The sequence below is a fragment of the Miniopterus schreibersii genome (assembly GCF_964146895.1).
Source record: "Miniopterus schreibersii genome assembly, chromosome: 11".
Classification (NCBI taxonomy): Eukaryota; Metazoa; Chordata; class Mammalia; order Chiroptera; family Miniopteridae; genus Miniopterus; species Miniopterus schreibersii.
The window spans coordinates 44477867-44504795 of NC_138111.1; the positions used below are offsets into that span (position 1 = coordinate 44477867).

Genomic DNA, 26929 nt, shown 5'->3' on the forward strand with positions numbered 1-26929 from the left:
TTGGTACTAAGGTGGGCATGTCACCTGACCGTCCCCAGTAAGTGATGGGAGTCATATTCCTAACCATTGTGTCACACTGGCTCTCCCCACGTGCTCGGTTTCTAGACCAGCCCTGCCCAATACAGTCTCTCTGCCTGTGCTGTCCATGGCAGTAGACACAGCCTGCATGTGACTGGTGAGCACTTGGAAGGTGACTAGTGTGACTGAGGAACTGATGGGCACCACCTTCGGAGTCCTATGTCCTATAAGGTACCATTCACATGACAGTATCCCTCAAACTAGACCACACATTCTCAACAGGAGCAGTGTCGCTCCCAAGGCAACCAGAGCTGGTTTGGGGGATTAAGGGATAGAAACTTACTCCTTTTATGTAAAAAGTACATGAGAACATTTAGTACATAAATACATGGAAAGTTTGTGTGTGGTATTAAAATTTAATGGGGGTGGCCATTAGGAAAAAAATTGTCTGGAAGTGGGGCGTGGGGTGGAGTACACAATAGTGAAAAGAGGGAGGGAAGCACTGAGATGCTGAATAAACGTGTTCCCGTGTGGAGGTCTGTCATGGGTGGTCGCCCTGGAAACCAAACTGCCTGTACCTGTGGTTTCTAAGGAGACTACCTGCCGAGTTCCTAATCTCAGACACATGTGGACCTTCGGAATGAGCTTACTTTGTAAGAACACTGCCCATAAAAAGTGCAGCTCTTTCCCTTCACGTGGAAAGCATTGAGCACAAAACTCACGGATCACCTTATTGAGTGCACTGGGGACCAGAGAAGAAGCCGCCTCGGGCCTTAGAGCAATATGATCAGAGCAGAGATGGAAACGCATACCAGGAGCTGGTGGTCACCTTCATTCTCTCCCCTGCCTCTGTGCTGGCAAAGCAGAGAGGGGTCCTTGTCATGGAGGCAAGCTTGAGTTTGTTCTTTCAGTGTTGTTGAGCACCCACTAAGTGCTGGACCCTCTGGGAAGTCTAGAGATTACGCTGTCCAGTATAGTAGCCATCACTCACATGCGACTGTTTAAGTGGAGGTTAATTAAAATTCAGTTTCTCATTCATACTAGCCACATTTCAGGGGTTCACTGGCCACTTGTGGCTCGTGGCTACCGCAGTGGACAGCACAGAGGACATGTCCATCATCACGGGAAATTCCATTGGGCAGCGCTGGAGTAGAACTTAGTAGCATGTGGATAGAGCCAGTATGACACAGTGTTAAGAACATGGCTTTTGGGGTCAAACTTGGGTTTGGGATCCTGGCTTCATCATTCACCAGCTGTAGGACCATGGCATGTTACTTAGTCTTTCTGAGCCACAGCTTTCTCTTCTATAAAATGGGAAGAAGAATGCCTGACCTCACAGGGTTATAGGAGAATTAAAGGCAATGCACTCAGCGTTGTCGCTGCTCAATACAGTGTCTGATGTCATTCTTATCACCATCAGTGTATGATGATCCTCACCATCATTGTTATTATTGGCAGCTGGGGTGTTTCTGCCATCCACACAGGCTTTTTATATTCAAGTTAAGTTCAGTAATGTTCCTATTATAGAGGTTTTCAAAGATTAGGCTGTTTCCCTGCATATGTTCTTTCCCTCTCTGATGGTCACTGCCCCTATTCTCAACATCCCATTATAAATTGTCCAAAAGCTTGGATTTGGGGCCAGCTCTGCCCTCAATTAGAGATGACTGGGGAGGTAGAGGGCAACTCTAGAGAGGTGGAGAAGTACATTGTTGATTTGAATACATTTCTGATATGTCCAGGAGAATTGTAGGACTAAGGTAAATTTGAGGAATGGAAAACAAAGCCCTTCCTGAACATAGCTGCAAGGTAATTGCTATACTCCAGCAGGGAAGAGGTGGCTGATTACTTTGGGGTATGTATTTGTTTAAAATATTTCCACCAAGAATCTCATTAGTATGAGATTTGTTGTTGTTTCTGCCTTTTATTGGCAGGTGGGTCCTGGAATAGCAGAGGCACCAGCCCTTGGCCAAATCATTAAGACAAATTTAGACATACTGACATATGCTAGAAACAGTTCCCCACGTAGATTTAATTTGTTTCACTGCTGGAAGAAAATCCTGAGAGGACATGAAATACGTACCCTAGAACAGTTCTGCAACCACCCTGTGAGCCTATCACTTATCAGCATCTTAGGAGCTAGAAGCTGCCTAAATTGTACATCTGACAAGGACCAATATATCTGAAAATACATCTTCTATTAGGTCAGGGATACAGGCACTTATACAGGTGACTCAGTTCTGTTAATTTGATTTTCTTGTTTTTTAAACCTAGCTTATTGTTATAAATAATTGTTATGATTGTTTATCAGAATAATGTACAGAGCTCTAAATTGGAATGGGCACATTTTGTAGTCCTGTAATATACTTAGCAAACTTCTAAGTTTGCATTATTGTTTGCTCTTTTTTTAAGAGACCAAAACTAAATATGAAATAGTCCACTTTTTTCTGAATTGTGGCCTTCAGTGTCTCTTAATTTGTTGTTGTAGTTGTTCCTTGCAGAATTGTTATTCTTCATTGTCTTACCATTAAGAAAAGAAAGTCTTCTGAGCACACCAAACTGCATTTTTCCCAAAGAAAGAGAATAGCATCTATTATCATGGTTATTCCAGGATGTGACCATTGCAATATGCCCATTGTACATATATATGGTCATTGCACAACCTTGTCCCAGAGGTTGGTGAATGGGCCCTTAACAGTAGCCTGGGGTGGCTGTTAAAGAAGCCAGAGCCCCTTCTCTCAAAATATTACCTTCCAAAGAAGCAGTCAACAGCCAGAGGAGTGATGTGTTTAGAGTGAGAGGTGATCGCTTCCTTATGGGTTTTTCCTATGTTAAATATGTTCAATTATATGTGAGGAGCATAATCTTCCAGTCACTTAAAAAATGGACAGGCCTTTTATAGTGTGGGGAGTGAATATAAAAGCTACTTGTCGAGTTGATAGCCTACAGGTTTACTACCTTTTCCCTGGGGCTGCTTCGTGACAACCTCTTCATTTTTCCTGCCGTCCTGTACTTCAGGTTTTGCAAACAGTATGGCACAACTCATGCGTGTTGTAGGCTCAAAAAATCATTTTCTTTGGTCATGATTTGAGTCAGAATGTGACTCTCTTTTTGGAAACCAGGCAGGGTAGTCTGGAACCTCCAAGTGACAGGTTGCTGAAAGATGGTTTGGCTGCTTCTCCACTTGCCCCATGTCCCACAGAGAAGCCGTCTGAGTAGAGAGTTGCATCACTGACTCCATTTATACGAATGTCTTTGATGGAGGGCAAGGCCTTCTAGCGAGGAGGGGTGCATGCCTTCCACCTCTGCAGCTATCCTTAGCATTCTAGAAACCCTTGCAAGTCCAGGCAACATTCAATAATTTATTGGCATTAAAGACCATTTAAAACTCCATCTAACAATGTGGCCATACATCTCTTAAGTCACCTGTGCTCTCAGAAATTTTTATTTATTTCCTGCCTCTATAAAATGGAAATTTTTAGCTCTGGCCGGTATGGCTCAGTTAGTTGAGCATAGTCCCATGCACTGAGGGGTCGCAGTTCCGTTCCAGATCAGGGCACATGCCCGGGTTGCAGGCTTGATCCCCAGTGGGGGTGGTGCAGGAGGCAGCCAATCGATGTTTCTCCCTCTCGTTGTTTCTCTCTCTCCCTTTCTCTCTCAACATCAATAAAAACATTTTAAAAAATAAAACGGAAATGTTTGGTGTGTCACAATCAAAGCCATACACAATAAAATTAACACAGAAGCAGTTTGAAAATCATTAAAAGAAGAAGGAAATATGCTAGCCAGGATGGTTAATGAAATCACTGTGATTTATTATTGATTTGGCCTTGAGACTACCTCAAGATCTAGCAGTAAGTGGATGATTAAATACATAGCCTTTAAAATTATCCTCAGGGTGAATTTATAACAATAAGGAAAAATGCTTATAATACAGTATTAGGAAGAGAGAGGATTAAAAAACTATACAATTATCTCAGCTATGTTTACAAAAAATTGAGAAAAAAATTATTGGAATGTAATTCACCAGAATATTAACTATGGCTGATGAGCTGAAGTTATTTTTCTTTTCTTTATATTGTTCTCTTTTTTTTTTTAGATAACTTATGAACAAATGTTACTTTTATAAGCACATGTAAAAGTTATCTTTTTAGTTGATGCTGAGCTTCCTGACAAAAGGCAAAAGGGGTTATATGACTTTCATTATGTGATGAAAGAATTATCTCAGTTCTTCAAAATACACTTTTCCTTGATACTGAATTCCAAAAAGATGTTGAGTGATGTAACGTACAAATCTTGATAAAGCTCTCAGAGCAAATGCAGAAGGGGATCTCCTGACCGTGTCTTGTGACCACGCCCCAAGAGGGGCCAAAGGCACAGTGCCCACTGTGAGTGGTGGCGGTGAGTTTGCCAAGAAGGGGAACTTGCCTCTCACTAGGCTCCCATCTCTGAAGTCTGTGTTTGGAATTTTGCTTTTTTTCGCCCTTTGTATCTTATCCAAAGGAGTGCAATAGGCCTAGCAGATTGAGCGACATCTCTCAGCTCTTTATTTCACACCTTCAGGATTGAATCACCACTAGTTCTGGAAATCAGCCTTTTAAAAAGTAATGCAGTTTGACTTCTCCCCCCTTTCAGGTGTTGCTGCGCTGGATTCCAATGTATCCGGAAAAATTGGGCTGCGTGCTGTCTTATATTATTTCTGTACTACTGTCATTGCTGTCATTCTAGGTAAAGTTTATTGCTGAACCCTTATTCCTCTATGTGACTTATTTTCTATTTAAAAGTGGTTAGGCTTTTTATAATGCACTTTTTTTTTCTAATCAGAAAGCAGTATTGTTAGGCTATCATGAAACTTTTTGGCTTGAAGCCTATACGGCACCTTTTATATGAAGAAAATATAATATATTTGAGTGCATTTCAAGTTTCACATAGTACTGAGAGCTAATGGCTGAGGCTTGCCAAGTATAAATTCCACTTGAAAGAGGGAGAAAGCTCTAAGGGGATATAGCTGCTCTTATACCTTTGGCATTCTTTTGTGAAGAAAGTATGGTCCACCCTTTGTGACCTAGCGTGATATTTTAAGGATGCCCAAAATGGGAAGAGAGGAAGGGAATGTGCTCAGAGGCAGCCAGCTTGACCCTCGCAGCTCTGCTTTAATGAACTGAGGAGAGGTGGTGAGGTTTTAGAGTTATTACACCAGGAGGGCCTTAAACCAAAGCCACATCTCCTCATGAGGTTCCTGAGAGAGGCCAACGCAAAGGAAAAAGCTGGGTGTGTATCTTTTCTGCTACCCTGAGAGGGTAGAGTGGACCACGGCTGCTCGTGGCCCTTCTGTGGCCCAGTGACTCCCCCCACTAGCAGAACTGACCGACTCAGCACCCTTAAAGTCCTGCCCCTTTGGATTGGCATCTCCCCCTGGGAGGAGCGGTGAAGGACATGGGGACTATTTTCTTCCTCACTCCCCTCCAGTCCAACAACCTCTGGTGCCTCAGTCTCTTCTACAACCTCCCATCTCTGCTTGGACACTCAAGTGACAGGAACCCATTACCTCCAAAGGCAAAAACGGTGCTTTCAGACGCTCTCTGTTTAGACAGATAGTTCCCACCGTGAGAACTATCTCCCTGTAACTCCTGCCTATTTTTTTCCGTGTTCCACCCCTGACAGTCACATGGAACAACACTGTTCTCAACCTTAACCCTTTTTTCAGTTACACAACAGCTTTCCAGATATTTGAAGGCTTGTGGTATGGAAGGAAGATAAGGCTTGTTCTGTGTGGCCCTCAGGAAAATAGCCAGTACCTGTGGGTAAAAGTTGCAGGAAGTTATTGAACAAGTGGCCTCGCACCAACCCCTGGCTAGGTTGACCTCATAAGCTAAAGGAAAGAATAAGGGCATTCTCATCAGCAGGTGTCTCCAGAAGCAATTCTGGAGTATAGCCGCTTCATTAAAAAAAAAAAAAAAAAAAAGAAACACAGGAAGAGTTTCTTCTGCTTTATTTAAATGGAAAAGTAATTAAGGCTGCTGCTGAGGTTGCTGCTGGGATTCAGCATTTTGGCAGGACCCTGAGGCCCCCGTGCCCACTAGTCCAAAGAAGGATGCACTGGGGGTGCCAGGTGCCCTGGAAGGGTCTCACTGCTCTGCGGGTGCTGTCCTTGGCCACAGGTATCGTGCTGGTGGTGAGCATCAAGCCTGGTGTCACCCAGAAAGTGGACGAAATTGACAGGAAAGGCAGCAGCCCTGAAGTCAGTACAGTAGACGCCATGTTAGACCTGATCAGGTGAGTGTCTTGCCAGCAGGGTGGCTTCATTGGCATTGGACCTGTGTGGCCACACAGGGCCCCATGCTTGGTTTAATGATCTGCTCTTGTCATCTTGAAATTTTTAATAATTTTTAAATTATTGTGCATTTTCATTTTGCCCTGGGCCCTGCAAATTACATAGCCAGTCCTGCTTACCAGGTCATGGTTCCAAGAGGATATGGAAAGAATAAGCTCCTCTGTCAGGATTTAGGATGGACAGAGATGCAGAAAGTATACTTACTGCATTAAGATGCTGGGCTGGGTAGTCAGTTCTGAAGCACATTTGAAGAAATATATTTTTTTAATTGTAGAAGAAAAACCCTCTTAATCTGAATCAATCAGGGCTGGAAATTGGTTAGTTAATAAATAGCAATTAAAAAGAATCATAAAAAACAATAGAGATGCATTACATATTTTGTTTACACTTAAATGTATTTATTTGCCAATTTTTTAATGTTGGATCAGGGTCTCTTCTCCGAGTGTGTCAGTTGATTGTAATTTCCTGTCATGTCTGTTGCTTAGGCTGCAGAATGCAACAGAAATGCATTATCTAGAATTTCCATGAAGCGGAGCAACAAAATCCTTAGAAATTGCAAAGAAAGCTGAGTGCCAAATCCTTCCAGTTTTTCTTTTTATTTCAGTTGGCTTCCCATACGTAATTTAACCACAGAAATTGTAGTCACTTGTCAATTGAGTTCCCAGGCATTTGGCTTAGTTTTTATAGAAACCATACCTTCCTTTTCACACTCATATTTCATTGATTTACATAATTTTTAATTCAGTAATTACAATATTTGAAATTGGCATAAAGAACTTGGGAAGAAGTGCAATGACTCTTGGTAAGCATACATTCTCATTGATGAAAACAGAAATGTGCAGAATATTAAAGAAGTCTCTTAACTGTGAGTGTCTACCTGCCAGTGGGGTGTTTCACCCAGGACAGCATGTGTATCGGTTACTCAGTGAATCAGGTAAGGAACGGTTGATTGGTTGAAGCTTAGCAGGGAAAAATAAATCTTACTACAAGGAAGTATTATGCAAAGAAGCCAGAAGAGAAACCAGAGTACTAATTCTATGTTACACTCATTTCCATCAATGTATTGGGTATGACAAACAAAACAAAACACTTTTGCCTCAACATAATACTGCTTTTCATGTCTCCAACAGGAATATGTTCCCTGAAAACCTTGTCCAAGCCTGTTTTCAGCAGGTAATAATATTGACTTTTGCCCACATTGCTCCCCTCTTCCCAGTACCAATTAAGGGGGTTTTTCCTGCTGTCACCCAACAAATGGAGTTATCCCATCAAAGATGGCAGGACACCCTGGCCAGTGTGGCTCAGTGGTTAGAGCATTGGCCCGCACACCAAAGAGTCACAGGTTCGATTCCCTAGTCAAGGGCATGTACCTGGGTTGCAGGTTCAATCCCCAGCCCAGCAATAGGGGCTCGTGTGGGAAGCAACCAATCGATGTGTCTCCCTCACATAAATCTCAATCTCTGTCTTTCTTTTTCTCTCCCCCCTCCCTTCCACTCTCTCTAAAAATCAATGGGAAAAAAATACCTTGGGTGAGGACTTTTTTTAAAATGGCAGGAAATGTACCCATGAGTGGAGGAATTTCAGGTGACTCCTCTGTTCTGTATCCCTGGTCTTTCCGGTCACAGTGAGGCAAGTGCCAGTTGTAGCTTATTCTGCGCCCTTTTCCTTTACGCTTTTTCCCCCAAAAGGGCTCAGATGGAGCAAGTCAGAAAACGGTCAAATAATGAATGTTTTAGAGCATGGCTTCTAGTACCTAGGTTTGGAGAACCACATTATATCTGAGAACAAATTTAGACTGTCAGCAGATGCCATGTGGTGAAAACGTAGCCCTCCGTCTCCTCTCGCTCCCGTGGGCAGATCAGTGTCTGACCCACAGGGCGGCTGCTGTTCCTGGTAGTTGGTCTTTTCCTGAATCATTCTGCCCCCACGGCCGGCCCTCTAAGGAGCAATGTAACAAAGCCATGATTTTTTTCCTCTAGGAAAGTTTAAAAATCTCTTTACTCCATTTTCTTCAAGTCTTTTTCTCTTGTTTGTCTGTGGACTTAGACAGCTGAGTCTATCACAAACTGCTGAATTGATTTACATAAATTATATGAACAGAGACCCCTGTGTATACCAACAGAAATGGCAACTAAATGGCTCGCCGCCGACCTCCAAGCAGCATAGAACTACCTCTATTTCAGGGGTGCCTTTGCGGTTCAGCCACAGTGGTCGTTTGTAAGGTTCTTGGCGTTGGCAGAGCCTCATAGGAGTGACATCTATGCCTGGTGTAATGTATACGAGCTCTCTCTTCAGCCTCTCTGCTGAAGCTCCACAGAGCCAGATGGGGCTGAAGGAAGGGGTTCAACAGAATTCTCATGTAATTGCCTTAAAAGGACTATTGGTTTTGGAACAGCCACACAGTTGCTGATGTTTATTAAAGTCACAGTGACTGCATTTATCAAAGTGATGAGGTTTCTCCCAGGTTAAAAAATAATATAAATAAATGAATGAATGAGAGATGGACAGGATTCCTGTAGAGTCTGTCTGTTAAAGTGCCTACAAATAAAACCTGTACTTTCTTTCACACTGTTGCTCCATTAATTAATCCTTTATTATGAGAGCGAGAGACCCTTTTGACATCATTGAATGGTGGCCGTGGGAGGCGGTGGTTTGGATTTCTCAATTCCACTTTTGGTTCCAAAGCCTCATAGGAGGTTCTGTCCACACCTGGAGCCAACAGAGGCATTGGAGGTAGAACCTCTCAGTGTACTTGTTTGCCCAAAGTAACCGTATTCCTGTGATTTAGCTTCAGAGGCTTAAAAAACTCTTCTTTTGTTTCTTTGTCTTCTTTTCCCCTCCAACGTGCAGTATAAAACCATGCGTAAAGAAGTAGAGCCTCCCAGCGAGCCCGCGATGCATGTGACGGAAGCATCTGTCACAGCTGTCATGACAACTGCTGTTTCCAAGGTACCGCTCCCTTTCTTTTTGCCCGCACGCTCCCCAGTAGGCAGGGGCTGAGCTGGGAGCGAGCAGGAGAGGGAAGTACAGTCAGCCCTCATTATTCACGCATTCCTCATTTGTGGATTCGCCTACTCACTAAAATGTATTTGCAAATCCAAAGTCAACACTCAGGTGCTTCCGTGTCATTCGCAGACATGTGCGGAGAGGTGAAAACCTAAGGCGCCCGCCCAGTGCACATATGCCCCCTGCTGAGGCTAAACACAGCTATGCTCTGCCTTTTTGTTTCAGCTCTCATACTATAAACAAGTGTCCTTTCATGGTGTGCTTATGCCACACTTTGCACAGTTTTGTACTTTTTGTGGTAATTTCACTATTTAAAATATCCCCTGGCCGTAGTGCTGAAGTGCTGGCCATGGTTCCTAAATGCGGGAAGGCTGGGATGTGCCTTGCAGAGTGTACAGCATGTTAGATAAACTTCAGCCAAGCGTGAATTAGTGTGTTGGTTGTGAGTTCAGTGTTAATGAATCAACAAATATTCAGTAAGGTGCCTGTGAACAGAAACATGCATAAAGCAAGGTCATGTATTGATTATTTGACAAAAATGTTATGAACATTGGGCCCCAGGAACTTACTCATACATTTTCCCTAGAAACAATGATTCAATATTTGCTAAGTCAGTGTTGGTGACCACTTTATAGAACCTAACTACCAAGAATAAATACAAGCCACCCTGGCCAGTGTTTCTCAGTGGTTAGAGCGTCGGCCCGTGCACCAGAGGGTCATGGGTTCGATTCCCAGTCAAGGGCACGCACCTAGGTTGCAGGTTCCATCCCAACCCCCAGTCAGGGCGTGTGTGGGAGGCAACCAATAGATAATCGATGTGTCTCTCTCGCATTGCTGTTTCTCTCTCTCCCTCTCCCTCTCTCCTTTCCACTCTTTCTAAAAATCAATGGAAAAATATCCTCTGGTGAGGATTAACCAAAAAAAAAAAAAAGAAGAAGAAGAAGAATGGAAGCCACTAAACCACACAGAGAAAAGAATGAGCCCTGTTGCCTCTGTATCTCTGCCACTACTTAGAGTTGAGGTGGGCACCTCTAGGAACTGCTCTAGATTTGCATGACTATGTAAACGCAGAATGCAGGCCCACAATTTCTTATTCAAAACTCTCTGCCCAGATGTGATTGAGAGTCAGAGTTTTCCTTGTGAGATGGGCCAGGTGGTGTGTGTACATGTTATACACTGTCCTTTAATGGGGTTGGCAACAACACTCTAGAATCAAGCACATCCATGTTTTTGCAACAAACTTAGAAATATTCTGTCGAGTAAGAGAAACAGACCATAGGTGGCCACGTCTCAGTTCAGGATAGGTTTTGCCACCAAGAGTTTGCCATAAACTCATCGATAAAATCAATGAGCTTTGAGAGCACTGGGGATTTCCCTATTGAAGGCTAGAATATGTGGACCTGAAGTAGTACATTTTTAGTCCTGTAGTAGACTTTTCCTGAATGTTCACACAGGAAGGAAAGATTTAAGAAAAAGAGAAATATTCAGTAGACTTAAGAATTCAAATGAACTAGGCCTCTGTTGGCTCCCTGCTTCCTCCTGCAGAAAGCCTTCAATCCTCAGACAGGTTCATGGGCCCTGTCTCCTCCCTCATTTCTGGGCTCACTTATCCCTCCAGATCCACCTCCTCCAGTACCCCGTATTCCTGCCTTTTGATGTGGTTCCACAAGGATTTTCTGAGCGCTGTTCCTGAGCCAGCCCTGCTGAACATCGGATTGCAATAGTGAAAAGACAGATGTGGCGTCTGCCCTCGTGTGGAGAGTGATGAATATTAGAATAGGGAAGAACAGTGCTGGAGATATTCAGCAGGATGGTTTAAATTAGTTTGGGAGCCACAAAGAATGGGTAGGAATTATCCAAGCAGAGTCCAGAGCTCCAGTGCATGGTGACTTTTGCCTTTGCTTACCATTTTTTAGGAGTATGTTTGCATCTCATGGCTGCCTGCTCCTCAGGCCTAGCTTTCCCTAACCTCACAGCCCTCATTTATGTCCCCAGTTTCCATAGGACACCTATAACTCGTAGCTTGGCTGTGTAGTTAATTACACACCATCTCGCTGTCATTGGCTCGTGTTTCTCTTATAGCTCCAAAATCCTGTTGGTCGTTCGAAATTAGAGGCAGTAAAATTGTTCTTTTTATTTTTTAAATATGTTTTATTGATTTTAGACAGAGAGAAAAAAACTTCCACTCAATCCACTGCCACCTTGAAATCTCCTGCATTACTAATTCCTGTCTTTTTTATACAGCCTCCAATTGTTAGCTAGTCATTAAAATAACCCTGAAAAATACCTTGATTCTAAAGTTCTTATTAAAAATGTAAAACACCCCAGAATAAGAAATCTTCAAAAGAAATATTCAAATATGGATTCGTTGAGAGAAAGGGGGGGGAAACACTTTAAACGTCAATGGCTAAGGGTGGGGGCAGTAAAAATATGATACATGCATAGGTGGGTTTTGTTTTGGGGGGTTTTTTTAGTTGTATTCCCCAAAGTTTTGTTGAGTCTGACTGATAGATCACTAGTTTATTATGTTTGGCTATTGTATCTTCTCATTTCAATGCCTATGCACTCCAGCAAGATTATAATGATGCATCAATATGTTTTCTTGGTTTCCGTCCACAGAACGAAACAAAGGAATACAAAATTGTAGGCACGTATTCCGATGGCATCAATGTCCTTGGCTTGATTGTCTTTTGCCTCGTCTTTGGACTTGTCATTGGAAAAATGGGAGAAAAGGGACAGATTCTGGTGGATTTCTTCAATGCTCTGAGTGACTCAATCATGAAAATCATTCAGATCATTATGTGGTGAGCAAATGCCCGCTAATGCCATCTTGCTTCCCCTGACAACTGTCCCCTCAGAATTAGAACCAAGGATCTTATGGTTTTCAACTGACTCACACTAGAGAGGGGGAATCCTGAATATTAAGGCACTAGAGTATTAAATCATTCCACATACTACCTTTTGTTCACTAACGAAAGTCTAGGTATCAGCCATTGTCTTTTCTACCAAAACCCGTGATCATCTTGTGCCCAGCCGGCATTCACATCAGAGGAAGCTCTGGAAGGAGTTCCCTGCACATCAAAACACAAAGTACTTTCCTTAGTGGGCCCCATGCAGAGGTGATACTCAAATACAACAGGTACAGCCTGAACACTAGCTCATCCAAACGAAAGCTGCTTGAGGATCTGCCGTGTCTCCAGAGATGCGGGAAAGTCCATCTTTCCTCCGAGACCTCTGTCCCGCTTCTCTCATATTGAGTTGGTTTAACATTCCTTACTCCGAAGTGTAGACATTGACAGTGACGTAAAGGGTTCAGTTATTTCAGTCACTTAATCCCGCTGAACCTCAGCTTCGTCATCTATTAAAAAGGATAATACAATCTCCCACTAGGGTTGGGAGAAGTATCCTAAGGGAACTGATGCGTGTGAAATACTTAAGCCAACACAAGGCCTATAATGACAGCGCCACGAACAGCTATTATGACCACTTCTACTACTAACTCTTGCTCTGTTGCTGATACTACTATCTGGGAAACAAGGTGACCATGGCTAGAAAGAGCCTAGTGACCATATTTGGAAGATCAAGCTAAAATGAGATCTCAGATACAACAATCGGTAGAATGTATATGTACTGGAAACGAGTAGGATTTGCAACAGTTTAACCAGACCTTCTTATTTATTTATTTACTTATTATTTTATTGAATGTATTGGAGTGACATTGGTTAATAAAATTATATAGGTTTCAGATGTACAATAACCATATCTTCTTGCCAAGTTTGTCCTGTTATGGTAGCTTAGGTAGGTAGAATTTAAGGTGCACACAGGTATTGAAACCTGGAGCCAGTGTGGTCCACCAGGGCCTAGAACTGAGACAAAGCTGAGACCTTAGCTTCCTTGTGTACCCTGTGCTCCTCTCAGGCGGGAGTGGGTGCAAAGCTGAGATGCAGGTCCTGGCTTATTTCTTCCCCAAAAACCCCACCCTGAGAAGGCACCTGCTGACTTTGTTGTGTTTACTTTCTAGTTACATGCCGTTGGGTATTTTATTCCTGATTGCCGGAAAGATCATAGAAGTTGAAGACTGGGAAATATTCCGCAAGCTGGGCCTTTACATGGCCACCGTCCTGACTGGGTATGTCAGACTCGAGAGAAGAAACAGAAACCTCACTTGAGCTCATGAGAGGCTGGGTTTCAGTTGGTTAAAATCGGCTTCTCTCCCACGTGCAGGGAAAAACAGGGTTCAGCGATAAGAGAGCCGGGTGTGGGGGGAGGGCTGCCCTTTAACAGCTGTACTGGAGGTGGATCGCACTGTTCTCAGTGCCAGATCTTGGCAGAACAGCCTGGACCAGGCTTTGTCACTGCCTTTATTAGTTGTGTTCAAATAATTTTTTAAAACAAGAGCAAAACGCACTGGTATCCAATCTTGGCTCTTTCCTGACCTTCACTTCCTCAAGGATATAAACTAACCAAGCAAGTAGGAATAACCCCTATGCACCCTGAGCCTGAAAGAAATTAGGCAGGGCCTAAATAAAATCAGACTTGAGCCAGAAGGAGCAGGATGGCTGGTTGGTTCCAGGAATCTATTGGTGGGGCTGGTAACCACTCTCACCCCCTGCATCATCACAGGGCCAGAGAGGATGCTGGGAAAATCTTCAGGCTGGTAGGAATTGTGTAAAGCAGGAAGGCAGCAGGCGACAGGTCATCTGCATATTTATTACAGCCCAGTTATTGGTTCCTTGATAGTTTATAAATGGTGCCCCCAGATATCTAGCCAAGGGTGAGATACAGCACATGTGCTGAGAAATATGGACCACAGAAATGAGTAAACATCATCAGTTTGACTCCCACAGGTCAGTACCCCCAAATACCCAACTTGAATAATCAACTCACCTATTAGAACTCCATTGCATTGGGTAGTTTCCACTGCACAGCATTTGGTACCTAATCTGTTTACCAAAAGCATGGCCCAATGACCAACAGAGAAGTAGCCTGGATTCACACAGTGAGAGGGTCAGTCAAACCCCAGGGCCTAGTGCAAAGGGAAGCAGGACCATCTACTTACTAGAGGCCAGGGGCTGCATCTAGGCACTGATGCAATGATGTGGCTGAGGTTTATTATGCTGAGCCATTTCAAAACAGGTTTCTGCTGGTTTCTGTTATCTTATCCTAGCTAGGTTTCTAAGAGAAAACTAAGTCAGTTCCTCATACTTCTTAGCCACAAGCTCTCTATCCAGTAAACCCTTTTTCCGGACCCCCAGGAGCTGTATTTTTCAATCACCACTTATTATTTCAGCTTCACATAATGGATCTTTAAATTCTAAGTTGCCACACATATGGCATCTGCTGAATCGGTCTCATTTCTGAGCCCCGTTTTGTGTAACTATATATTTCCAGGTGAGGCAAGGAATAGTTTGGGAAGACAGGAATAACAAAGAGAGTCCGTCCCAAAGTATGACTGTGGAAGAGCAGGGACGTCCTCCTTATTGCATTCCTCACTCCCCTCTTAGACAGTGGGCACCATCCAGCGAGACAGCGGTAGGGCCCAGGGAGCAGTGGCTGCCGCCTGCAGTAGGGGCTGTAATAGAGGTTTGTGTGGGGCACAGTGTCACCAAGGAGGGAAGGGTCAGCAGGACCCGGGAAGTTGAGGGAAGGCTTCCTGAAGGAGGGGGAGGTTTTACTGAGCCTTACAGGAGGAATAAGAATTCAGCTGCAAGAAGGGAAAGCATTTTGGCACGTTTAGCAGGAACAGCACTTACAGGGCATGGAAGCATGATGTAACTGTTCTGTGAGCTCTGAAATGTGGATTCAGCCACTGGCTTTGCCACTAACTTTGAAAAGATAGTTCATTGCTGAATGAATCCCCTTATCCTCATATGTGGACTGGAGACATATATTCCTGCCCTACTTCTCATTGGGTCAGTACTCAAGTTGAATGACATGAATAAAAAAGCTGTTTGAAAAACGATTAATATGAATAGATGGTATCATCTGTGAACCTGTTCCTCTCGTTTACAGGCTTGCAATCCACTCCATTATAATCCTCCCGCTGATATATTTCATAGTCGTAAGAAAGAACCCCTTCCGATTCGCCATGGGAATGGCGCAGGCTCTCCTGACAGCTCTCATGATCTCTTCCAGGTAAATAGAAAAAAGGTGTCTGCCCTAGTCAGTTTGGCTCAGTAGTTAGAGCGTTGGCCCACGGGCTGAAGGGTCCTGGGTTCGATTCCAGCCAAGAGCACATACCTCAGTTGCAGGCTCAAACCCTGGTCCCGGTCAGGGTGCGTGCGGGAGGCAACCAATCTGTGTTTCTCTCTCTCTCTTTCCCTCCCTTCCTCTCTCTGAGATCAATAAAGAAAAAAAAAAAAGAAAAAGAAATGATCTCCATATTTTCTGCCCGTGTTCTAGAACATAGTCCTTCACCCTGTGGGATATTTCCGGCCCTCCTGGTGTGGCCTGCAGCCCAGGAAGGGTAACCTGGAGCGGTGGCCACCATAGCACCTTCTGATTCCTGAACCTGTGAAAAGTCCCAGCATGCTTTGGGCTTCTGCTTTCGTTTTTGGAATAGAGGTGTCTCTTCAGGTAGGGACTGAGAACCAGCATTTCTGAACCGCAAGTTCCTTTGTCTTTTTATCACACAGTTCTGCAACACTGCCTGTCACTTTCCGCTGTGCTGAAGAAAAGAACAAGGTGGACAAAAGGATCACTAGATTTGTGTTACCCGTTGGTGCTACGATCAACATGGACGGGACTGCGCTCTATGAAGCAGTGGCAGCTGTGTTCATTGCACAGCTGAATGGCTTGGACTTGAGCATTGGGCAGATCATCACTATCAGGTGGGGCATTGTGTCACATTCATTTTACCTCGGTTACTGGAATCACCTCTAGTAAAAATCATCTCTGAAGGGAGATCAAGAGTGGTCCTGCGGTGGATCAGTTTTCTTGGTCTACAGAGTTTCTTCCCAAGATTAAACACAACTCTTTGACAAGTAGTGGGATCGTGGTACACAAGATTTCTGCTTCAGGGTCTGCAGAGCCAAAACGTCACTCTGTTCTCAGTTCAGTGCCTCACTAGATCCCAGGCACAGAGTAGGCACCACGGATTCAAGATTGAATAAGGGCCTGTCCCTGCTTTCAGGGGGTGCCCAGCAGGCAGGTAAGGGATACAGATATCTAAATAAATGCTGAGTGGTGTGATAAGGACTTTAATAGAGGTTTGAATGGGAGGCACAGAAGACAGCAAGGAAGGAAGGGTTGGCTCTACCTGCGAAGCTGATGAAATGCTTCCTGGAGGAGGGAAAGGTTTAGCTACGTCTTAGAAGACAAGTAAGAATTTTCATAGGAAAAGAAGGAAGCTAAGAGTGGTTTAGGTGAAAGGAATAGCATGTACAGGGGCTTGTGATGTAACCATGGCCTAGTTACAGGGTACAGATTAGTTGGTATGACTGACCTAGAGCTCAGTGTAGAGACTATAAAGAAATGAGGAGTCTGGATCATGTCATGAAAGCTTTGTAGGGGGAGCTCATGGAAGAGTCTTAGACAGTCTTTCATATTATGGACAGACTTTCATTTTTAGAATGGTATCTGGCAATATGTTAGATGGACTGGTTGGGATCTGGAACCATGGCTGGAATACCAGTGAGGAGACTATTGCAGAAGTCCAGGTAAGGTATGAAAAGGCCCACATCAAGGTATTGACCTGAGGGATGGAGTAGAGCTAGTAAATTCAAGAGGCGTCAGATTCAGAGTGAGGGACGGGACGGCTAGGATGCCCCCCGGGATTGGTGGGCTTTTCTGGATTGGTGGATGGTGCTTATCAGAAGAATAGGAACTAGTGTAGGAGAAGCAAGTATAGGGAGGAAGATAAGAGAGTTTATACTTCTTGACACACTGAATTTGAAATGCCTTTAAGACACCCAGGTGGAAATATGCGGCGAGAAACGTAGATACCAAAGTCAGGGTATCAGTCACCTGTGTTTGGTAGAGTAAGTCAGTCATCTGTGTTTGAACCTGAGCTTCACCGTGATTGGCCCTGACCTTGGCCAAGTTACTTGAATTCTCTAAGCTTCTGTTTCTCACCTGTAAAATGAGCATGAGAATAGTATCTACGTTTTATGCAAAGAGTGATAACTAAGTCAGACGATGCATATAAAATGCTTAGGGTGATGCCTCCATAGTGAGCATTCAGTAAGTGTTCGAAACGGATGACATCGCATAGGGAGAGTGCATGGAGAAGAGAAAAAGTCTAAGGACTGAGCCCTAGAAAATCCGAGTGTTAGCAGCAGGCGGGGAGGGAAGAACCCAAGAGGAAGAGTGAGAAGGAAAGAAAGGCAGGAAGAGAACAGTGAGACTATGGTATCGTTGAAACCCAGAGGAGAGAGATTTTCAAAATGGTCAGTGGAGCCAAATACTGCAGAGAATCCTCATCAAATGAAGACTGAAATTGTCTACTCAAGTAGATGGTGAAAAGGCCATTAGTGAATCTTGCCAGAGCTGTTTCTCTGGAACAGCTCTGCTCAGTATGGTACCATCAGCTACACACACGAATGGGGCAGAGCAGACACAGAAGGTTCTACCAGTGGAGAAATAGGTGGCATTATTGTGGGTCCTGTCATTGTGGAAAGTTCTACAGGTCAGCCCTTCTTTGAAGTGGGGATTGCGGTTAGAGTTCATCAGCGACTTTAGTCCAGTTTAGAATGGGAGTTTAAGACTAAAACGGGGTTCCTGAGCCTCCTCAAGGTTGAACCTGAACATTTCAGAGTTAATTCACTCCTGCATCTCCAGCACTTGGCATAGGCATAAGTTCCAGGCTTAAAATAAGTTCTAAGAGTGTTCTAGTACAGTACATTTTTAAATCTTCCCCAACCCTAAGTCATGAAGTATTTATTACAGTTTGTTTGAAATTAACTGAAGACAAGTGCAGACTAGACCATTTGGCGTATCAGCTGAGCAGCTGCATGGATGCTGCATGATCTGTGAAAAGTGTTAGGAGCTAAAGAAGCCCATGCTAGAAGAGCTTGAGTAAAGTCCTACAGCTTGAACAGCAGCTGGTATGTTAGAATTGAAACCTTGAATCATGCCTGAGAAAGTTCCACAGCCACTGTGGTTCCAGCTGTTGTTACTTTTAGACTCCCAAGTGCCTTTCCCCACCTCCTGCACCTTGGGCTGTACAACCCCATCTGCACTGAACTCATTTTCAAGGAATGGTTGTATGAGATGCCAGTTCTTTTGGGTGTTTGCCACTTTAAATTCCCTCCCTGCCTCAGGCATAAGTTTCCTAGATCTTTCTAACCTTTAAAAAACAAAAAGAACTGCTAGAGGAATACACTTTGAGACTCAAAGCTAAATAATCAATTCACATAAAAACCTCTCTCCTTGCTCTGGTGTATTCTTATATCAGACTTGGCTGGTAACTACTGGCCCAGAGCCAGTTACAACTGCCTGGTCCAGGGTAATCACTGACTTAAAATAAAAAATCCTCTCCGGATTAAAATAAAAAATCCTACCTGGGAAAGAATGAAATAATAAATGTTATTTTTAACTATACAAGTTACAGTTCTGGCTCCTGTGGTTGATGGTTAAAGAGATTTTTGAACCTATAGTTTATCTCTTTCTATAGTCCTTTCGGACTGGACATCAAAGAAATTTAGGCACCATCTACCCAAAACATACTCTTTTGTGGTTTTGTCATAGTACTGTATTCATTTATCAAAGGTTACAGCTGATTGAGAGTAGGTTCCTTTTTTTTGGTTGGTTTGTGAATCCTCACCTGAGGATATTTTTTCCATTGATTTTTTTAGACAGTGAAAGGGAGGGAGGGAGGGAGGGAGGGAGGGAGGGAGGGAGGGAGGGAGGGAGGGAGGGAGGGAGGGAGAAAGATGTGAGAGAAACACATTGATTGGTTGCCTCCCACACACGCCTTGGCTGGGGCAGGGGATTGAACCTCCAACCCAGGTACATGCCCTTGACTAGGAATCGAACACAATACCCTTCAGTGTATGGGCCAGTAATCTAATCACTAAGCCACACTGGCCAGGACTTCTCTTTTTTTTAATATGTTTTTTATTGATTTTAGAGAGAGAGGAAGGGAGAGGGAGAGAGAAAAATTGATATAAGAGAGAAACATCAATCGGTTGCCTCCTGTATGCACCCTGACCAGGGATTGAACCCACAACCTGGGCATGTACCCTGACAGGCAGTTGAATTGGCGTCCTTTTGTTCATGGGACAACACTCAACCAACTGAGCCACACAGGCTACGGCAGGATACATTTTCTTATAATGAAAGATAATTATAGAATTTTGGGCTCAGAAAGAGCTTAGAGGAAAAGTAGCAGCAATAGTAACATAGTTGTTTTTATAGTAGTAGTAATAATATTAGCAGCAGTGGTAGAAGTAATAGCAGCAGCTGCGGAAGTAGCTGCTGTACTGGATGCCTTACGTGTATTACCGCATTGATTCTTCACAGCAGCCCTACAAAGTAAACATTAGTCCCATCTTATAGATGAGAAACAGATTCAGAGAAGTAACTTTCCGAAGAACATGCTAGTAAAATTTTCCCCCTACCTGAAGATTTATATTTCAGACCAAAGCCAGTTAGATAGCTGAAGTTCAGTAGACAAGGTCAAGATCAGGAGCAGACATTTAACTGAATGGATTTTGAGTCGCAAGCCCAGCCTTGGGCTGTAGTGACCGTGTGGTTAACAGTGACGTGTTGGGGGTTCCAAGAGGGATCAGTGGGCTTGGGCACATGCCGCTTCTGACAAAGAAAACCCATCGGTGCAGTCAGTTTAGACTTTTTCAACCAGCATTGAAATAAACTTGAGTTTAACAAAGAATACTTAAGTCAGGACAGATCTAAAGGCTTATGCAGGCCTCAAACTGTGAGAGCAATTGCGACAGCTCCAGAAATCGCTAACTTACTGGAAATTGGATGGCCACAGCCCCTGAGGAAACATATACTTGTCAAAGAACTCTGGCCCGAGTTTAACCACACCCTCAAACACTACCCGTGACCCATCACTAGGCAGATGAGTGGGGACTGCAGCCAGCTTCGTAAGAATTCTCAGGCTTTATGAGCTCACAAGAACATGGATTTGTGGCTAGAATCAGGGATTCTTCTGGTTTGAAATGGCAGTTTCTGCATCTTCACCTTTCAGCTCAGAGGCATCATAGAGGCAGGTCAGGCTTTGGCCCAGGGCGAGGACATGTCTCCAGAAAATGTAGTGGCTGTCCGTCCCCCTCACGCTGACTCAAATCAAGGGACTTTTCAGTGCATGGTGAGCCCTTGTTTCCTCCAAAATGATCAGATTTAAATAAGGAAGTTGCTGATGATTAACTGCACATTCCAAAGAGAAAAATTCCTAGTGCCACATTTTATATGCCCAAAAAGGATCTTTTTAAATACATAGTAATGGAGTTCACATGACTGCCTCTCCTGGATTCCAGATCTTTTTTTGTTTGCACAAAGTACATCCGCTGGCAAAAAGGACCAGTCAGGAATAAATGTTCATACCTTGGACAGGAGTCACAGCTATTTCTCAATTCAGTGCCCTAAAGGGCATCCACCAGAGAGGTCAAGAGTCTTGTGATATCGAGAAAATGAATAAAACCTGCTTGAACACCGCAGGTTTTACCTTCACCTAAAATGCCCTCGCCCATCCATCCTACCACTATCCCCCTATCCTTCAAGGAAACAAATCCCTAACATATTAGATGCTCATTAGTAAATGATTGATGGGTGAGTAGATAGAAGAAGGGAGAAAGAAAGCAGGCAGAGAGGCATTTGTCATTTGTGTAGGGTGAATGGGTAGATAGTCTTCCATAAAATAAAAACCCCAGTTGGTAAATACATAGTTGCCTTCCTCTTGAATATCTCTCTTGCTCATTCGTGTGCCAGTCATGCAGTCCTTACATTAGAGTATCTCCCCTGGAAGAGATCACGCTCCCCTCCGTCTCCCACAGCCCTTTAATAAGGCAGAGCTGGTGCTCAGCAGAGAACAGATTCTCACTGGCCACTTTGGGCACACAGCGGTAACAGCCATGGGGACTAACCATTTCGGGTCAGGAGCCCTGAAGGAAGAAACGGGTGTCTAACCCCTTTCGTGCTGGTGTGTTTCGGCTACAGTGTCACGGCGACAGCTGCCAGCATCGGAGCTGCCGGTGTGCCCCAGGCCGGCCTGGTGACCATGGTGATCGTGCTGAGTGCCGTGGGCCTGCCCACTGAGGATGTCACCCTGATCATCGCTGTCGACTGGTTCCTGTGAGTTGGAATAAAGGCGCTGCCTCGGCCGGATGGGAAGGCGGACTTCCCAGCCGTGCAGAATCTGCAATCTGTCATCATTCTCTCTTCAGATTGCCCTAATGAGCCATCTGTTGCTGCTTTCATTTCCGTCTGACCAGGCCATCTGATAATGTGCTTAAAAATTAACTCCTCATAACTTCAAGCAATGACTTTTAAAAGCCAGTGATCTCTACTAGCTCATTATACCTGGTAGTGCTCAAGGTCAGGAGCTAGGTACTGGGTGAGATAAACACAAAGCAATAAGGTGAAGAAGGTAGGCAAGGCCCCAGACATTCCAAACCCCCTAGGCCTCCCCATAGGCCGCCCTGGCCTACCCCAGCCCCGGGTCAGCAGCACAAGTTCAAACAGACCACCTGGTTCAAAATCAGCCTGTCTTCCCAAGCATCAGACCATCAGGGCAGGGGCACGAGCAGAGGCTTTGCAGTAAGACTGTCAGGTTTAAATCCCCATTCACTGGCTTTTGACCTTCAGTTCCTTAACCTGTCTGAGGTCCAGCTGCATTATCTGTAAAATGGGAAAGATTCCGTCTATCTCATTGGGTTGGTGTAAGGACTGAATGAGCTAATACGGGAGGAGTGTCTAAAACAGTGTCTGGCAGGCAGTAATGCTCAGTAAAAGGCAAGTCTTATTATAGCTAGAATGAGTTAGACCATTCAGGCCTCAACCAACAATTCTCCCTCCCTCCCTCCCTCCCTCCCTCCCTCCCTCTCTCTCTCTCTCTCTCTCTCTCTCTCTCACACACACACACACATACACACACACGGCTAAGGAACACAGCAGAGCATTTGTGGTGTGTTCAGGTTAAGGGTAAGATCGTGTCTTTTGTATCCCCCAAGGTTAAAGTTAGAATGAGCCTAGTTCCCAGCTCTATCCTTGGTTGATACCCACATTGTGCATTCATCTTCCGGCATCTAGGTCTGGCTCTGTCTCCTGGCCGTCAGGGGTAAGCGTAGCTCCTTAGTAAGCCTTCACTCAGAACCAGCCTGGCCTCACTGGGGAGTCCAGTGCTATGTAGTTTGCAAGTGGCAGCTGAGATGGAGGAAAGCGAAGCAGAAATTCCTGCACCTGGGAAGCTGAGCCGTGTGGGGTCCCCTTAGCAGCACCTTGGTTCTACAAGGCCCAACTGAGGTGGCACCTTTCTTGCAAAAGTAGCCTACCACTGAGACTAATGCTTCGATTTTTCTTTCTAATGGTGTTGGTGGGTTTGCACTTCTCTCCTTTCCCTGGTTCTTCCTGGAATCAGTGACCTTCACTTCCAAGATACCCAGAGAAGTCAAGGGTTAAGTTTGATCCGTGGGATAAAAAGACACTAGCTGGTCCATACTAGGGTCCAGTTCAGTCCATAGCCTGGTTCTATATAACAGAAGGGCATCCAGAGTAGACATGTGTAAGCTCTGCTGGCGGTTTCTCAGGCTGTGTGGGAGTTAAGACTAGCTGGGGTGCCTCAAGGAGAAAGCCATTCCCAGGCAAACCTGTGTTTTCTGACCCTGCGCTCTGTGCTGTCCTGCTGGCTTATTCATGGAGTGACCTAGTGTGGTAAAGAAACAAGTACACCAGACACACACAAACACACAGGAAGACTTGGACACTCACACGGCACATATGACACCCACAAAACATCCAGGTTCTCTCAGCGTAGCCCAGAGAGCCCGGAAATGCTCACAAGACAGAGGTTACAGGTGAAAGACTTACTGAATTTTGACTCTTCCTCAGCTTCCCCCCAAAATAATCTGTGAATAGCGTTCCCTTTTCTTTGGGAAGAAAAGAGGAAATTTAGGGAGACTGGTGCTGAATTTAGGGGAGTCTCTGTGACTTGTTGGGAGCGCAGGCCTGGGGGAGCCAGTTTGCTTATTCTGTCCCTTTATTAACCATCTTCTGCCTCAGGCCTGTGAGGTCAGCTAGCCATGAGGGCAGCACTTTCTGCATTTGCTTAACAGCTCCACACTTCAGGCCCTTTCTTTTCCCCAATGGCGAGGGAAATGAAGTCTGGGCCTCCTGTCTGACTCACCCTCTCCCTTCCCCAGGGACCGGTTCAGGACCATGGTGAATGTCCTCGGTGACGCGTTTGGGACAGGCATCGTGGAGAAGCTCTCTAAGAAGGAGCTGGAGCAGATGAGTGTTCCATCTGAAGTCAACTTCAGGAACCCCTTTGCTGTGGAAACCACAGCACTCGATAATGAAGACTCAGACGCCAAGAAGTCCTATATCAACGGAGGCTTTGCCATTGACAAATCTGATGCCATCTCGTTCACCCAAACCTCACAGTTCTAGCGCCCTGGGCTTCAGATGACTGGGAATGATGAAGGACATCTCTTAGCAAATTCAAACATTAAGAAAAAGAAAAACACTAATGGCCAGTTGTACATTTGACCTGATACACAGACCTCCAGATTCTTTCTATATTTGGATTCAGAGCTTTTGCTCTCCAGGTCCTGAGATTTGGGGGTGGGGTAAGAGAAAAGGAAATTAATTAAAAGGAAAGATATATTATCTGGAGTTTTAAAATTCTACAGGAAACAAAGCTTGGAAGTATGTAATGTAGCAGCTTCTGGAATTAGGTAACGGATGTGAAAGCGAAATTGCTTTTTCATGCACAGACCAGTGCTTGGGGTTTTTAAAAAAATACTCTGTCATTGACTACAAATTTTTTACTCAGGCTTTCTATTGGCATGTGTTTCCTTTGAGGTCTCACATTTTTATAGATTATAATGCATCTGAACCACCCGCCTCCCCGTTAATGTGCCAAATTGTCCATTTTGAACTCATCTCCAGCCAATTTCAAAGAAACTGCTTTCAAAGAAAACAGACCAGCACAGTTCTGCAAAACCAGTTTTAAGATGGGTGTCAGGTTTGGGGGGAAGGGAGATTCTCTTTTCAAAGTACTGTATTGGGACGCTGGTAACTATTAACCCGGTGTTCAGTGTAGAGCTAGATATATATATATGTATATATTATTTTCATATAATTTGCCAGACAGAGATCAGAATTGAACTGTCAATGTGAAATAAAGAGCTCTCCTTATACTTGAATAATAACTATGGTTCCAATCCAGATCTACTTTGGGGCTTATCAGAACTCCTCTCTCAGGAGCAGTCTGTGTAGCAGCCCCAAAGCAGACATGTATTACGGTGATACTCTGAGGTGGCATAGCCATTCACTACAACTTAGAAATTCTCCTGATGGGGGGAATCATATCAGCTCTATGTAAGGTTATATTCAAAGGTGTCACTCACATAAGGCTGGGTGTGTTTTTATCCAACTCGAAGGCTTCATTCTTCCAAGGTCAGTTATACCCACTTAAAAATGACAGTACTTTGCCCTTTTATACCCATCAGGGCCCAAGCAACAGTGGCAGACTACCAGCTAAATTGTATTTCAGTACGAATTTGATGGTTGAACAAGCCACATTGATCACAAACACACTATCCCTGCCCTGGATGCTTGCAGAGTAAATCCCACAACATGAGACGTTGGGGTCAGTGGTTCAGGGAAATCCTGCATTTGTGTGGCACTTGCCTCTTCCTCCAGGGAGGATTCTTCTAACCGACTAGTCTTCTAGTGATCTTGGCCCTACTCATTAAAATCCATCATTTGCCATTCTGCTAATTTATGAAGATATATTATTAAAGTCTGTGCTTCAGCTCACATCTTGTAAATAATGCTTAACATAAACTTGCATTTACACTGAGATCCAAAATACTTGTGCTTCTGCAGTATTGAGTAGCCCATTTAAGCCTGTGCTTTCCTGTTTAAGAAACCTGAAATTGTGCCAAAGAGCATGGAAAAGTAAATAAATGCTCAGTATTGACCACCTGCACCTGAAGTCTACAAGAAACTAGTAACTCAGTTGTCGTTTGAAAACCATAAATATAAACCAGTAATTCAATGTGAGTTTTAAAATGCAAAGAGTGGTATTGTTTATAGAAAGTTAATCTAAATATAATGCAGCTGAATGGTAATTTATCTTGGGCTGAATGGTTCTACCCCATGGGCAGGTTTCTCTGGTTTGAGGCACCGGAGCTGGCAGAGCTGTTCATGAGCTGCAGGTCATCCTTATTTTGGAGTCCGTTTGTAACTGACCTCTTAACACCCTGTGCTGTTAACTCATCAGAGAACAATGTTCCATTTCAGTCTCAATAAACACTTCCATCATTCTTTCTTCCCCGCCTTTCTCTGTTCTTTTATCTCACTCCCATGGGCGTGGGAAGGTGGAAATTCGGTCCATTAATTCAGATTGTAGCCCGGCCGGGCGTGGCTCAGCGGTTGAGCGTCAACCTGGGATCCAGGAGATCAGGGTTCGATTCCCGGTCAGGGCACATGCCCGGGTTGCGGGCTCGATCAATGACTCTCTCATCATTGATGTTTCTATCTCCCTCTCTCCTTCTCCTTTCCTCTCTCTGAAATCAATAAAGATATATTTAAAAAAAAAAAAAAAAATTCAGATTGTACATACATTGTCATTTCCAAAACCGTGTTTATAGCCAAGAATGAAAAAGCAGGGCTTAAGGGGAAGTGATCTAATTCTTAATGAGTGGGGATTAAAAGGTTGAAATTCAGTGTCATTATGAACAGTATGCCCATACTTTATGACTGAGATGAAAAGGCAGGTAGAATTTGGTTAGAAGTTACTGTAATGGGAGAAAGTCACCGTGTTGACGGTGACTTGGTTTCACTGATCCCGCCCTCTGAAATGTTACTACAAACTACAAATGGCTGTATTCAGAGAGCCCTTTAAAGGAATGGCACAGTCCTGCCCAGAACCTGAGTCATGATGGGGTTCTGCTAGCAGACCAATAGCTCTCTGCCCCACTGAGACAGTGTCTCATAAAAATGCATTTCACTACCAGGCCAAACTAATTCAGAATAGTTTTTTTGGCAACATGGGATTAAATAGCCAACAACACAGCTCCTTAGGTTGTAGGCAGCGGGAACGGCACTGGGTGTTAGACCGGTGGGGTCAGACCGGACTTGGGTTCAGCAACCTCGGTACTTGAGTTTGGCTAGGAAAGAATTCAGAGCCAAGACCCAAAGTCTAGGAGAACATTTATTTGTAGAATCACAGAAGTAGAAGTAGTAATTTCTAGAAGAAATGAGCTTAGGTAACAAGTTACAGAGGCAAAGGAAGAGTCCTTGAACTTGGAACTGAGGAAGCTAATGGTAATATGCCCCGGGGGGGGGGGGGGGGGGGGGGGGGAGACGGAGCACAGGTGTGCTCCTGGGAGGGAGTGCTGGGTCACCTGTCCTAAGGATTGTAAGGGAAAAGATTTTAGGGGAGGT

General features: G+C 44.3%; 1 protein-coding gene across 2 annotated transcripts in view; it reads left to right on the forward strand.

The window, feature by feature from the left end:
* SLC1A1 (solute carrier family 1 member 1) overlaps nt 1-25809 on the forward strand; it is a 70599-nt gene extending 44790 nt beyond the window's left edge. Inside the window, exons 3-12 of one of the 2 annotated variants that reach the window (XM_081152006.1) lie at nt 4651-4743; nt 6177-6291; nt 7480-7522; nt 9200-9298; nt 11975-12159; nt 13377-13484; nt 15368-15490; nt 15991-16185; nt 21476-21610; nt 23677-25809. In XM_081152006.1, coding sequence (XP_081008132.1) covers nt 4651-4743; nt 6177-6291; nt 7480-7522; nt 9200-9298; nt 11975-12159; nt 13377-13484; nt 15368-15490; nt 15991-16185; nt 21476-21610; nt 23677-23923 — 1343 coding nt within the window. In that variant the 3' untranslated portion in view covers nt 23924-25809. The remainder of the gene's footprint in view (nt 1-4650; nt 4744-6176; nt 6292-7479; nt 7523-9199; nt 9299-11974; nt 12160-13376; nt 13485-15367; nt 15491-15990; nt 16186-21475; nt 21611-23676) is intronic. The other variant, XM_081152007.1, reaches the window with a different exon arrangement.
* Nucleotides 25810-26929: the final 1120 nt, after the last annotated feature.